The 14,342-nt window shown below is 55.5% G+C and overlaps 1 protein-coding gene across 2 annotated transcripts; it reads left to right on the top strand.

Moving 5' to 3' along the window:
• Positions 1-525: 525 nt before the first annotated feature.
• Positions 526-13,844, top strand: RGL3 (ral guanine nucleotide dissociation stimulator like 3). 2 transcript variants are annotated; one of them, XM_039251026.1, is made up of 19 exons: positions 526-558; positions 1,017-1,130; positions 1,769-1,992; positions 2,132-2,185; positions 2,304-2,515; positions 7,048-7,190; positions 7,279-7,494; positions 8,177-8,280; positions 8,390-8,474; positions 10,105-10,161; positions 10,269-10,355; positions 10,566-10,598; positions 10,683-10,804; positions 11,502-11,597; positions 11,699-11,767; positions 11,856-11,952; positions 12,221-12,373; positions 12,460-12,574; positions 13,495-13,844. In XM_039251026.1, exons 1-19 carry the CDS (start codon positions 526-528, stop codon positions 13,611-13,613), a joined length of 2,133 nt encoding a protein of 710 aa, XP_039106957.1. In that variant the 3' UTR covers positions 13,614-13,844. The 2 variants fall into 2 exon arrangements, with proteins under 2 accessions (XP_039106957.1, XP_039106958.1); XM_039251027.1 differs by having other exon boundaries at positions 11,838-11,952.
• Positions 13,845-14,342: the final 498 nt, after the last annotated feature.

Raw genomic sequence — 14,342 nt, 5'->3', positions numbered from 1 at the left:
ACCCTACGTCGCTGCAAAGACGGCTGCCCCTAAAATCCAGGACCCATAGAGTCCACCTTCTCCAACCAGGGGAGTGAGGCCTCCCATCAGCTGGGGACACAGATTGAGCACCCCCACCTCCAGGAAAATAGGAGATACCTACACACGCGGAGTGGACCAGGCGTGGTCCACTTTGAGGACAGGGTACTCTCTTCCTGGGGCCGCAGACACCCCCCCTCCCCCACTTAGCTATATACACTGGCTCACCACACCCGGAGACACAGAAAAGAGCCCTTCCCTGGAAGAGAGAGGTGTCCTTTCTCCTGGGCACAGATTGATATACACCTAAAGCCTGGACCTCTCCGTGGCCTGGGCTGGGCGCTGGGGTCCAGCTGGGGGCATCCGAGAGCCTTGGGTCCTGCCCCGCCCCTGCACAGCCCGGTCGCCCCGCCCTGCCCCACGGGCCCCAACGCCCGGCCACTGCCCGCCGCCCGTCGGCCCTTCCGCCTCAGTCAGCGGCGCCGTGGAGCGGGACGGGCACTGGCCATGGATCGGACGACGGGCAAGGACCTCGCCCTGGTAAGGGGACCCGGAGTCCCGGACGCCACATCCCTGGCGATCCTAAGGCCCAGAAGCTCCAGGTGCCCGCCTTTCAGACCCTGTCTCCCCTCAAATCGGACCCTTGGTACCGGCAGGGGATTCCCAACCTTGGCCTCCCGGTCCCCGACCCAGGGAGGTGGCTGGTACCTCTTAAGAATGGGGGGGGGGACGTCTCTGAGCTCATTTACAGGAGGGTCCGTGAGCCTGGACCCTAGGACGTCCCCGAATGCCACTCCATCCTCTCGGGACCAGGGGGGAAGGTTCCCTGGGGACTTCCCTAGCCCGGGACGCCGCCCCGAGTTTCGCAGAGTCCGACCGGGAAGGGGGAGTGGTGCTAGAAGCCCCGGCTTAAGTCCTCGCGGGAGAGGGGGGCCGAGGGCTCGGGTCCCCCCCCCCCCCGCCTCCCGCGGCGCCCTCAAGCCCGCCTCCGCGTCCAGGCGCCGCTGCAGGACTGGGGCGAGGAGACCGAGGAGGGAGCGGTGTACAGCGTCTCCTTACGTCGGCAGCTCAGTCAGCGCTCGAGCCCGAGGGAAGGGCCTGGGGGCAGCCAGGTGGGGAAGGGGCCGGAGGAGGCCGGGGGAGGGCGGGGCTGAGTGGAGCAGAGAAGCCTGCAGGTAGAGGTGAGGGCACGGCCGAGGGGCGGGGCTGCGCCCCGGGGAGGGGCGGGGCTTAGAGGCCGACCTGGTTGGGGCAGAAAAGCCCCCTCCCCCCGCGGGAGGACGGCCTGGTGAAGGGGGTCGAGGAGTGGCAGGTTGACAGCGCGCTTCCGGAGCGGGGACCCGGGGACTGAACCGGACGGCGGGGCCTAGGTCCGCCAGGTTTAGTGGGCGGAGCTGGAGGGAGGGGTAGTCGTTAGAAGCAGCCGGGTGAGAGCGGACTGCGGTGGAGGGCTGGGCCCGGGAAGGACCAGCGAAGCGCGTCTGGAGAGCGGGGAGCAGCCTGGCAGGGGTGGGGGCGGGGGGCGAGTGAATGAGGGCGCGGGGCGGGGCCTGGGCGGACGACCGGGTCCTCGGCGAGTTGCGAGGGTCTTTAGGGCTTGGAGCAGAATAATGAATCCAGGAGGCCGGATTCCGAGAAGCGGGCAGGACCAGATGTCAGAGCAGTGCTTAGCGACGGGCATAATGGGAAAGGGGGGTACTCCGGGCCACCCCTTTTGTGTCTCTCTGCCGCCTCCCCCCTTGCCCCGCAGGCCCCCAGCCCCGCTGCGGACGCCTTCGTCCATTACCGCACGAGCAAGGTGCGGGCGCTGAGGGCGGCGAGGCTGGAGCGGCTGGTGCGGGAATTGGTGTCTGGGGACCGCGAGCAGGACCCGGGCTTCGTGCCTGCCTTCCTGGCCACCCACAGGGCCTTTGTGTCCACTGCCCGCGTGCTGGGACTTCTCCTGCCACCGCCGCCACCGCCCCTGCCTCCAGGGTCAGTACCGACGGGAAACCTCCGAGCTCTCACCCCCCCCAGCCTCTCCCCTGGGGGCTGCCTCCTGCCTGCCTTCCCCCTAACCGCCCCCTAGCCTCCCTCTTCACCTGATGGGGGGTTGGGGGGTTGCTTTTCCCAGAATAGAGATCGAGAAGACCGAAGGAGGAGGTCTGCCCGTCAACAAGAACTTAAGGTTGGTCTCCCCTAGGTGAGGGTAGGGGGTCCTAGATGTCCCGGGTCGCATCTGAGGCGTCGGGGCTCCCTGGGTCCAGAGCTCTGGGCTGCGCTCTGAGGCCCTCCACTCCGGCCAGGGCTGTGGTGTCGGTGCTGGGCTCCTGGCTGCGGGATCACCCTCAGGACTTCCGGGCTCCCCCTGCCCACTCGGACCTAGGCAGCGTCCGCACCTTTCTGGGCTGGGCGGCCCCGGCAGGGCCCGAGGCCCGGGAGGCAGAGAAGCTTCTAGGAGATTTCCTGGAAGAGGCCGAGCGGAAGCAGGAAGAAGAGGATTCTGAGGCGCGCACAGGTGAGGGGTAGGGGGCACCCCAGAGTGCCCTGAGCAGGACTTTTCCTGCACGACCCGTCCCCCCCCAGGGCCTTCTCCCCTCACAGAGATGCTACAGATCTTGGGCAAAGTTCTTAATCCTGTCTGAGCCTTCCTCTCCCCACCTGTAAAATGGGGTAGTGACCTCTAGTCTACAGTATCAGCATCTGTCTAGCACCCCTCCCCCCTCACTACAAAAATACTCCGCCACCGGGTCAGGATGCCCTGTGTTTCTAGCTACAACCATTCCATTGCCACTTAGTCTAGGAGCTACAGAGACCCGGGTTCATATCCCAGTCCTGCCATTTGCTGACTGTGCCACCTTGAATAAGCCACTTCCACCTCTGAGCCTCAGTTTCCGTATCTGTGAAATGGGAGTGATAATAGTATTTACCTCATTGACCTCTTTATTCCTTCAGCAAATATGTAGCTACTGGTTCTGGCAAATAACAGTAGACAGTGGCTCCCAGTTCGCTAGGGAGGGTAGCAGTAAACAAGTAAATAAGGGAGCAGTGAGGGCTTGGCAAATCGTGTTATTTTCATTATTGTTATCACTGATTCTCGCTTATTGGAGTCTACCACTTATAATGAAAACGCATAAGGAGGAGCGCCTGGGTGGCTCAGTCGGTTAAGCATCCGACTTTGGCTCAGGTCATGATCTCATAGTTCGTGGGTTCGAGCCCCGCGTTGGGCTCTGTGCTGACAGCTAGCTCAGAGCCTGGAGCCTGTTCCGGATTCTGTATCTCCCTCTCTCTCTGACCCTCCCCTGCTCAAGCTGTCTCTCTCTCTCTCTCTCTCTCTCTCTCAGATATAAACAAAAAAACAAAAGAAAACGTATAAGGAGCCATACTGCTATTCGTTCTCTTGTGGAGACGGCATCAGCAAACTATCTGGTCCTTTGCAGAGCTTGCCAACCTGTGTTGTAGAGAACTTTGTGGGGGAGGGGAAAATATCTACATCCTTCGTTCAGGTGTTTGTTCACTTCTTCAGACCTGCTTTTTCTGATCGTCTCCCAGCAAATATATCCTACTCTGCGTCCTTGCCGGCCTTATTTTTCTGCATAGCACTCCTTGGCTTGTCCCAGACTCTGTCCACAGGGCAGGAACATCCAAGATTTGTTGAGTGAATAATCGCATCCTGCTTATAAAGTATCATCTTTCAGTCGTTTGTGGTCAACCTGAGCCCTATCACAAAAGCATCTAAATCCCTAACCCCCATCTTTTAATCCTCAGATTAAAGTGGCCACATTCCTCTCTGCTTTACAGAGTAGCAGACTTCTCTCTCCCTGGTGACAAAGCCTCAGTTATTTATATATATTTTATCCCTGCGTCTTCCCTCTTGGTCTTTCTTCCTCTGCCGGCAGGATTACGCCAGCTGATTTCAAGGCATTAGAGCTAAATGGTCCAGTGGGGTAGCTACTAGCAGCAGGGAGTTATAGACCTTGAACTTAAAATAAAAATGTCAGCTATTCGTTAACATTGGCCACATTTCTCGGTAGCCATGTTGGACAGCGCGGGTAGAAAAATATCTCCACCACTGTAGGAAATTCTATTCAAAGTACCACGCTAAACTGTGAGTTCTTGAAGTCAGAGGAGAAAATGAACACATATTAGATGCCTACTGTGTGCCCTGCTCTGAGAAACACTGAATTTTAACATCTTTTTTGCGGGGATTAGTTTTCAGTATGGAAAATTTCCGATACACAGAAAAGTAGAGAGAATGGTATAAAGAGCTCTCAGACACCCATTGCTCATTTTCAGCAATTAAGAATTTGGCACGGGCCGCCTGGGTGGCTCAATCAGTTAAGCCTCCGACTTTGGCTCAGGTCATGATCTCACTGTTTGTGGGTTCAAGCCCCGGGTCGGGCTCTGTGCTGACAGCTAGCTCAGAGCCTGGAGCCTGTTTCCTATTCTGTGTGTGTCTCTCTCTCTGACCCTCTCCTGCTCATGCTGTCTTTCTCTCTATATATATCTCTCAGAAATAAATCAAACATTAAAAGTTTTTTAAAAATTAAGAATTTGGCACAAAAATGGTTTTTCAGGATGATTTGAAAACAAATCCCATACTTATGTCACTGCACACGTAAATACTTTGGTATGTACCTCAATCGACAAGGACTGGTTTTAGGATTTTTAAAAAATATAGGGGCGCCTGGGTGGCTTAGTCGGTTAAGCGTCCGACTTTCGCTTAGGTCATGATCTCGCGGTTCGTGGGTTCGAGCCCCGTGTCGGGCTCTGTGCTGACTGCCAGCTCAGAGCCTGGAGCCTGTTTTCAGTCTGTGACTCCCTCTCTCTCTGACCCTCCCCTGCTCACACTGTCTCTCTCTCTCCTAGAAATAAATAAACATTAAAAAAAAAAACCTTATAAAAAAATATATAACCTCGTGCCTACAGTGTTTTCTAACAAAATCAGCAATGATTACTTAATATAAAAAAAAAATACCTAGTCCAGAATCTAATCACCCCTTTTCCCTAAATGGCCTTTTTTTTTTTTTTTAAGGTTTTTCTCTGAAATCCAAACATCCATTCAAGGCACTGGTCTTTCTTCTTCTTTTTTAAAAGTTTATTTATTTAAAGAGAGAGCACGAGTTGGCGAGGGGCAGAGGAGAGAGAGAATCCCAGAATCCCAAGCAGGATCCACACTGTCAATATGGAGGGCTCAAACCCATGGACTGTGAGATCATGACCTGAGCTGAAGTCAGATGCTTAACTGACTGAGCCACCCAGGCGCCCCAAGGCACTTGGTCTTTCATTTCTTGGGTCTCTTTTATTCTATGACAATCTCCCTTTGCCTTTTGTTTAATGTCATTAGGGAGGGGAAATGAGTCATTTGTCCTGAGGAATGTCTCATATTCTCCACTTACCTGTTCACTGTCTCATGGTGACACGTAGCATGTTCCTCTATCCCCACATTTGCCGTAAGACCTATAGATTTGATTAATTTAGGTGCAATTTTTCCCCCAATGGCAACTTTTTAAAACTAGGATTTTGCAACACCACCTGTCCTAATTTGAAATGAAAGATCGCTAATTAAATGCACTTACAGAGATAATTTAAAAACGATAATATGGCACTGTAACTCTAATATGAAGGAAAAATAAAATGAAAGCAGCTTATACAATAATAAACTGTGTTTGTTGCTGTGTTAGCACGTGGGCATGACTTACTAGAAGATGTGGCGAGGTGGCCTAGAGCCTTGGTCTCTCAGAGCATCATGGTGAATGTGATGTCACATTCACAAACACCAACTAAGGCACCACACAGGTGCAGGAGCATAAACTCTAGTGACATTACTTTCCAGAATGGTGAATGACATTCGTAATTTCCAAGCAAACCAGAGTCCAGACTTCGATAGTTCTTGCAATCCTAGAGCTAACCTAATGGGTGCTCACGAGCAAGAGAGTTGTGTTGTGGGTGAAGATGATTGCGAACAGGTTTCCCAAAGAGACAAAGGTCTTGAAGGGACATTTGGAGGTTGAGTGGCACAAATTCACTGTGCCTTTCCGCCCCATGTGGCTGACTTGTGGCAAAATTTCCTCTAGGGCGCGCCACCACTGGATTCCACTATGGGAAAAATCATTCCTTTTTTTTCTTTTTCTAAGTAGGATCCACACCCAATGTGGGCTTGAACTCACGACCCTGATATCAAGAGTCTCATGCTGTACTGACTGAAGAATCCGGGCACCCCAAAAATTATTCCTATTGATTATTTTATAGCAGTCTAGTATATACGATCCCCTTGATTTTTTAAAAATCCAGATGAAGAAATCAAGGCACAAGGGAGGTTAAAGTTCACATAGCAAGCCTGGTGGACAAATTTGGAATTGAACTTGGGACTAACAATAACCTTCCCTTAACTCCAAGGCTATACTACCTCTCACCACAATAGGGTAGATGGATTTTATTTTAATATAGCTTCAAAAACAAAACAAAAAAATCCCCAAAACCCACAAACCTCTCTCTGCTACTCTAGCCTTTAAGCACCTGGCTTCAAATCCCTGCCCTGCCATTCCCTGAAGGTGCAACTTAGGGCAAAGTTTTCCTGCCTCAGTTTCCCCAGCCGTGGAAGGTATACAATAATACCTCCCTCGCTCGGTTACTGTGTTAAATCACCTGAGGTGGATGACCACCCAAGATGCTACATAAACGTTTCTGTTGCTGTGACACTCTTAAAAATACTCAGGGAGAGGGGCGCCTGGGTGGCTCAGTTGGCTAAGTGTCAGACTTTGGCTCAGGTCATGATCTCACGGTTCGTGGGTTCGAGCCCCGCATCAGGTTCTGTGCTGATGGCTCAGAGCCTGGAGCCTGCTTCCGATTATGTGTCTCCCTCTCTGTCTCTGACCCTCCCCTGCTCACTCTGTCTCTCTCTCAGAAAAACATTAAAAATAAATAAATAAATAAAAATACTTAGAGGTTTCCATTTTGCAGATAAGTAAAGTGAGACTCAGAGACACTAAGGCATTTGTCCAAGGTGCCCCAGCCAGTCCTGGAGTCAAAGCCCTTCTTCTCCCTCAGGCCTTCTTGAAGCTTCCGAGACCCCCCGCCCAGATTCCCCAGAAAGCTGCTGGGAAGAGGAGGCAGGACTGGCGCGGGAAGGCCCTGAGCTCCTAGACTTCAGCGTAGATGAAGTGGCGGAGCAGCTGACCTTCATGGACGTGGTAAGGGCCAGGGCGGGGCGCGGGAACGGGGCAGGCTCCGCGGAGCACGGATCCCACCCCCCCTCCCCGACCCCCTCTCTTCACCCAGGAGCTCTTTTCTCGGGTGCGGCCCTGCGAGTGCCTGGGCTCCGTGTGGTCCCAGCGAGACCGCCCAGGGGCCGCAGGCACTGCCCCCACTGTGCGCGCCACCGTGACCCAGTTCAACATGGTGATCGGTTGCGTGCTGGGCTCCGTGCTCGGAGCGCAGGGCCTGGCCGCCCCACAGAGGGCGCAGCGGCTGGAGAAGTGGATCTGCATCGCCCAGGTGCTTGTTGGGCGGCGGGGGTGAGAGGACGTGGGGGCGGGGCACGGGGGTGGGGAACGGGCCTGGTGACAAGCAGGGGCCTGGAGGCGAAGGCCCAAGACAGAGGGCTGGGAATGAGGGGAGGGTTGGGCTTGCGAAGTACCTAAGGGAAAGCCTAGAAGGGGCCAGGGCCAGGGCCCGGGACTGCAGAGGGACACTGCGTGGGTTTAGGGATGAGAGGAAGGGGTGGGAGAAGGTCATGGGGTGGCGGTGGATTGGAGGAAGGACTAAAGCCCAGAGAAGGGGGCGGAGGGCCCTAAAGGGACTGGGTGGGGGAGGGGCAAGAGCCTCAAGGCTGAGGCTGAGAAACAAATACGGGCCCGATGGGCGGTGGGGGGAATGGAGAGAAGGGGAGGGGAAGTGTAGACGGTTGATACCCACCTGGGGTGGGACATAGGTTCGGGGAGGAGAGGTCTGGGTCCTGGGGAGATACAGCGGGCAAGTCTAGGGCCCGGAGAGAAGCGACAAAGGAAGCCCAGGTGCGAGGTAGAGAGTGGAGGGTCCCCAGGGAGGAGGCGGACTCAGGAGCTTGTCAGACGTGGGGCGGGTTGTAGGAGTCTGGCCTGGGGTCAGAAGTCGTGGATCCGAGCTGGGGGTCAGGCTTGGGATGTGACCAGCACCCCCACCCCACGCCCCCCCACAGCGCTGCCGCGAACTGCGGAATTTCTCCTCCCTGCGCGCCATACTGTCCGCCCTGCAGTCCAACCCCATTTACCGCCTCAAGCGGAGCTGGGGCGCCGTTGGCCGGTGAGGACGGGAGAAGGAGGGGTGGGGCGGGCCCTCCTCCCCAGCGTGGCTCTGACCTTCTCAGGCACTGATCCGTGACCCCTCCCTTGGCACCCCCCACCCCCTCCAGGGAACGGTTATCCACTTTCAGAAAACTTTCGCAGATTTTCTCCGATGAGAACAACCACCTGAGTAGTCGAGAGATTCTTTCCCAGGTAAAGATGGGTGGGGACCCCCGAGGACCCCAGGCCCCCCCCCAAAAAAAAGGGACCTGGGGCTGGGCAGCGCTTGTCTTTGTCATAACATTCAGTGTCCTTTCCAACACACCTCACCCATGACCTTCTCTTTTGTTCGCCAGCAGCCACAGGCTTTTACTGCCTCTGCTGCCCTCGCTAAACTCACATGCGGTGACTGCCTTGTTTATTCCTTCAACAAATACCAGAAGTTACATGGACAAGGTCACTTGAGGCCAGAGTCATAGCAAAGAGTAAAAAAAATAAATTAAATAAAATAGTGCTAGGACTTGACTTTGATAAGCTAAACTAAAAATGGCGTACCACAAGTCTGACTTTAACAGAGGCAAGATTTAGATACTTTTTTTTTTTAATGTTTTATTTATTTCTGAGAGAGAGAAAGACAGTGTGAGCAGGGGAGGGTCAGAGAGAGAGGGAGGCACAGAATCCAAACCAGGTTCCAGGCTCTGAGCTGTCAGCACGGAGCCAGACACGGGGCTCCAACCCACGAACTGTGAGATCGTGACCTGAGCCGAAGTCGGACGCTTAATCGACTGAGCCACCCAGGCGCCCCCAGGTTTAGATTCTAACTGCGGCCAGGTGCTGATCCTTAGCATGAGTCCAGAAGAGTTGGAATGTGAAGCCTGTTCCTGCGGCCCAGAACATTCTTCACACTCACCTTCTTCAGGTCTCGCTCCACTTGCTCCCTTATTGCCTTCATCTCCGCCTGGCACATGGGCAGTTGCTGTCTCTCCCTGGCTGAGGTCTGCTCTGCGAAGCCAGGAGTTTAGGTCTCTTTGGCTCACTGCTGCCTCCCTTGCACTCAGAACACAGCCTGGCCCAGAGTAGCTGCTCAGGAAATACCTGTGCGTGAATGAATGTCTTGAATAAAGGATAAGAGGTCAAGGAGCGGGGAGCTCTGGGGCGCATGGAGCGCTCAGTCGGTTGAGCGTCCGACTTTGGCTCAGGTCATGATCCCACGGTTCATGGGTTTGAGCCCCATGTCGAGCTCTGTGCTGACAGCTCAGAGCCTGGGGCCTGTCTTTGGATTCTGTGTCTCCCTCTTTTTCTAACCCTCCCCTGCTCACACTGTCTCTCTCTCTCTCTCTCAAAAATAACTAAAACATTAAAAAAAAAAAAAAAGGAACAGGGAGCTGTGAATTCAGCACCTACTGTATACCAGGCACTGTGCTGGGAGACTCCCACCATGAGCCAGACAGACGAGGTTCCTGCCCTGGGTGGGGGTGAGGGGGAATATCAGGCCTTATGTAGGGAGACGTGTCTATATAATAACGGCCTAGTGAGTCTATAACTCATTACCATCATTACCAGCTAGAGCGATGCTGTGAAGGCAGGGTTCAGGGCATGGGTGTCAGGCCTGTGTCATTCAGGCCGGGACAAGGTCGCTCGCCTGTGCTGAGGCCGCCCCTGGAGGCCAAGGCCTGTCCCTTGTTATCTGCTCCCTTCCCTTGTTCAGTTTTCCCTGGGTTTGGCCTTTACAACGGGCCGGTGGTTGCTGAAGGCAAAGCAGGTAGGTGGTGGGTCGTGAGGCACGTTTCCTGAGAAAAGGGTCAGAGAGACCCCAGGACCCTCAGTTCTTCCCTCCCCCCAGGAGGAGGCCGCCGAGAGCCCCCAGGAGGAGGACACCCTCCCAGGAAGCCTGTCCCCGGTGAGTGAGGCGGCTTGGGATGGGGGACAAGCAGAATCCTCACAGAAAGAGGTGGTACGCGATGGGGTCAGTGTTGGCTGAGAGTAACCGGAGCTCCGGGGCCACAGAACCTGCCCCCAGGCCCTGTCCCTTACCTTGGCACCTTTCTCACGGACCTGGTTATGCTGGACACGGCCCTGCCGGACATGCTGGAGGTCTGACCCCTGACCCCTGACCCTTGACTCCTGACCCCAGTCCCACTTCCCCGCAGCACAGTGGGCCTCCTGACATTCTCCCCTTGACCCCGCCCAGCACTCTCTACCCCAGCCCCCTTAGCACAGTGGGGCTCCTGACATCCCAGCCCCTGACCTTGACCCTCCATCCTTGATTCTGGAGGCTCTGGTTCAGACAAAGTTTGCCCCCAGGGGGAGCTCATCAACTTTGAGAAGAGGAGGAAGGTGAGCTGCACTGGGGGAGGGGGCGGGATGGGGGGGTGAGGTGGGGGCAGGGCGGGGGCAGGTTCTCAGAGGCCACCCCCTCAGGAGTGGGAGATCCTGGCCCACATCCAGCAGCTGCAGAAACGCTGTCGGAACTACTGCCTGAGTCCCCACGCTCCCATCCTGGCGGCCCTGCACGCCCAGCACCAGCTCAGCGAGGAGCAGAGGTGACTGCGCCCAGCCCCCCCCAGCCCCTCCCCGCATGGCACACAGGACCCACTTACCCCACATACCGCTCCAACTCCTCAGACACCCTCCTGAACCCCGACCCCCATTTTCTCCAGTGAGGGTCCCAGTGAACCTGTGACCTCAGATTTTGACCCCATCTGACTTTCCGACTTTAGCCTTTAATGTACAGTTGGCCATTCCGCTCACCTGCCCCATCTGTCTGCCTGCCCACCTTCTGACCCTATCTGACCTATGACCTCATTTGTAACCCCAGTCTGAATCTCTGAGCCCAGTCACTGACTCCCAGTTCTGAATAATTGACTCCAACTTTGGTGTGTGTTTGACCATCCAACTCAACTATCCCAACTGTTTCCTTTCATTCTATTGCCTCAGTCATTGACCCCAATGATCACTTGACCTTGAACTCTATTTTTGACCCAATTTTACTCCTCAGTCCCATGTAGCGAATCCCTGTGTGACCTGCCGACCAAGCCATCCCGTCTCATCTCTAATCAGACCCCGATGGCATAATAGCCACCCCCATTTACTACTCTGACTCTGATATTTGGTGCCCAACCTCAACCGTTCCCCCCATACACCCAAAATGTGGCTCCCCACTAATTCTAGCAAAGCTCTCAGCTCATTCCCTGCTGCTTCCTGACCCCACCCCATCCCATGTGCACCTTGACCCCTCAGCTATCGTGTCTCCCGTGTCATTGAGCCGCCAGCTGCCTCCTGCCCCAGCTCCCCACGCATCCGACGGCGTCTCAGCCTCACCAAGCGCCTCAGTGCGTGAGTCTTGGGCTGTGCCCGGGGAGAAACGTGGGCAGACGTGGGAGACCGCTCCTGGGACCGAGTCTGATCTCCTCCTCATCCCTCATCTCTATCTTTAGAAAGCTGTCCCGAGAGAGGGGCTCATCCCCTGGGGGGAGCCCTGGGGACCCCTCGTCCCCCACCTCCAGGTGAGCATCCCAGCTAGTAAAAGGACTAGAGATGGCAGGGTCAGAGGTCAGAGCAGCCGCTCGACCTCAGGCTCTGTGTCTCCCTCAGTCTTTCCCCAGGGTCTCCTCCATCTAGTCCTAGAACCAAAGACCCTCCTACAGGCAGTCCCCCGGCCTCGCCAGGGCCCCAGGGCCCCAGCACCAAGGTACTGTTGACAGAACTGTGGATGTACAACTAGAAGCGTATGTGTGAACTTGCTGCTGTGTGCGTCGGATTCCCTGTGTGTAAACATAGCCTTGCGTGTTTGTTGGTCGTGTGTAGGTTTGTTTTTGCAACGGGGCGTGAAGGTCTGTATGTGATGGGATGGCAGAGATGTGGGCTTGTGAGTGCCCAACTGCCCGTCCCCAGGCTCCACTTGTGTAGAGGGATGAGTAGGGCTTCCCCCGCTCAGCCCCCACCCCCACTGCCTACAGCTGCCCCTCAGCCCGGACCTGGCAGGCTCCCGGCCCTTGGCTTTGCCTCTGAGTGGCTCCCACATCTCCTTGCCGGGGCAGCAGGGATCAGAGGCTCGAGTCATCCGAGTCAGCATTGACAATGACCACGGGAACCTGTATCGGAGCATCTTGGTGAGGGGTTGGGCCGGGAGCCTGCGGGCACAGCCCTGCCCTTGGAGCTTGGCCGTCACGCCTCACCAGCCACCTTCTCTTCCCAGCTCACCAGTCAGGACAAGGCCCCCACTGTGGTGCAGCGGGCCCTGCAAAAGCACAATGTGGCCCATCCCTGGGCCCGTGACTACCAGCTCTTCCAAGTCCTTCCGGGGGACAGGGGTGAGCAGGGACGGCTTGGAGGCTGGACTGGGGAATAGCCAGGAGGGCAGCAGATTGGCCAGGGTCAAGGCTGGCCATAACACAGCCATGAGGTGGCTCCGATCTGACACAGAGTATGGGAAAGATAAAGCAGGTTGGGGAGAAGAGGCAATATAATATTTGTGCCTTGATTTTGCGGGGTCACGAGGCTGCCCCGGCTGGGTGAGGGAAAAGGACACTAAAGGTGTCTTCTTGGGGTTTGTGGGGAAGTGAAATTGTTCAGGGTCACGTGGGAGAGGGAGGAAAGGAGGTTGTTGTGGCTTAAATGTGTAGGATCATGTTCAGGCTCAGCCTGATGGGGTGGGGGGCCTAAAGGGGGGGGCCTGGGCTTGAGTTTGTGAGGAAATGAGTTTGTCCCAGTTCAGCATGGAGACTCTGAAGTTATCTGAATGTAGCACATGGTATTGACATTCGGGGGAGGGGAACATGATCTTGCTCAATACAGACACAGGTAGAAGGTTCCCCAGTTCTCAAGGAGAGGACACGACATGGGTTTGGCGGGACATTAAGGAAGGAATATAGGAGGCTTTTCAGCGATCAAGTGTGAGGGCCACAGACCGTAGCAGCATGAACTTGGCTGGGAATTGGCTGGGGGGAAGGGTGGGTGAGCAGGAAGTTGATTGGGATGGGTTTGCGCGGCACAGGCTGTCTAGACTCCAGAAAGAGCCGGAGGTTGCCCAGGTCCGTGGTCGGAGAGACTTGAGGTTGTACAGGCTTTGAGTGGGAAGTTGTCCGGGTTCCCAATGAGAGGAGGGCTCAGCACTGGCTGAAGGGACCCAAGGTTATTGTGCCAGAGGAAATGGCAGAAGGTGACTTAGGTCTTTCGCGGTGGAAGTATAAGGCGGTACAGGCCTTTCACCATCATGTCCACCCCTGGCCAGAGCTGCTGATTCCTGACAACGCCAATGTCTTCTACGCAATGAGTCCAGCTGCCCCCGGAGACTTTGTGCTGCGGCGGAAGGACGGCGCCCGGCACACAGCCACCATCTCCTCAACCTGAGGGGTCCCTCTTCTCCCTCTGGTGGTCTGGCCTCTGTCACCACGGAAGTGGGGGAAGGGCTCCTCTCCCAGAAAAGTCGCATTCTCCAATAGAGCCCATCATGCTCTGTATCACGTGACGCCCCCATCCCCAACTTTAGCCCATCGGATGCCATCTCTCTGATATTCTTGGCACTTGATCCTCACTCCAAAGCCATCAGTCCACGGGTGGGCGGATGAAGAGCTTCATCCCATAAACACAGAAGGCAGGTGGGGCACGGGTGGGGGTGGGGGGTCAGATCTTTCCCCAGAGAAATGTTATAACTGGGGGCGACACCTCAGGACTGACAGAAGTGGTTGAAAATAGCACCCAAAGTGATGAAACAGGAGGTCTGTCTGGTTTGTTCTATGCCTCGTGTTCTCTCTTGATCAAGATCGAAATTAAAAAACAAAAACTGAAACTGAAACAAAAAAAACGAACAGCCTCGTGAAAGAGTCTGGGTGAGACATGACTGGATGCCAGAGAGTGGGGGGCTGTCACACACACGGAGGTCGGGACTCACCAACATTTGGGGGGGCAATAGGCTGCTTTTCCGCCACGTATATGGGAGACTGAAGAAGTGAAATTTCACTGGAATCCGTGACAAATAACATCATGGCGTGGAGATGAAAGGAGAGGGGTACACTCTCTCTCTGTGCTGGGGTAGGAAGAAGAAACAGAGAAGGTAGGGATAGAAGGGCCCATAAGGCC

The sequence above is a fragment of the Hyaena hyaena genome, unplaced genomic scaffold (genome assembly GCF_003009895.1).
Source record: "Hyaena hyaena isolate Hyena2069 unplaced genomic scaffold, ASM300989v1 scaffold_392, whole genome shotgun sequence".
NCBI lineage: Eukaryota > Metazoa > Chordata > Mammalia > Carnivora > Hyaenidae > Hyaena > Hyaena hyaena.
Note: the sequence above shows the minus strand (reverse complement) of the source record. Positions and strands in the feature narration are given on the sequence as shown.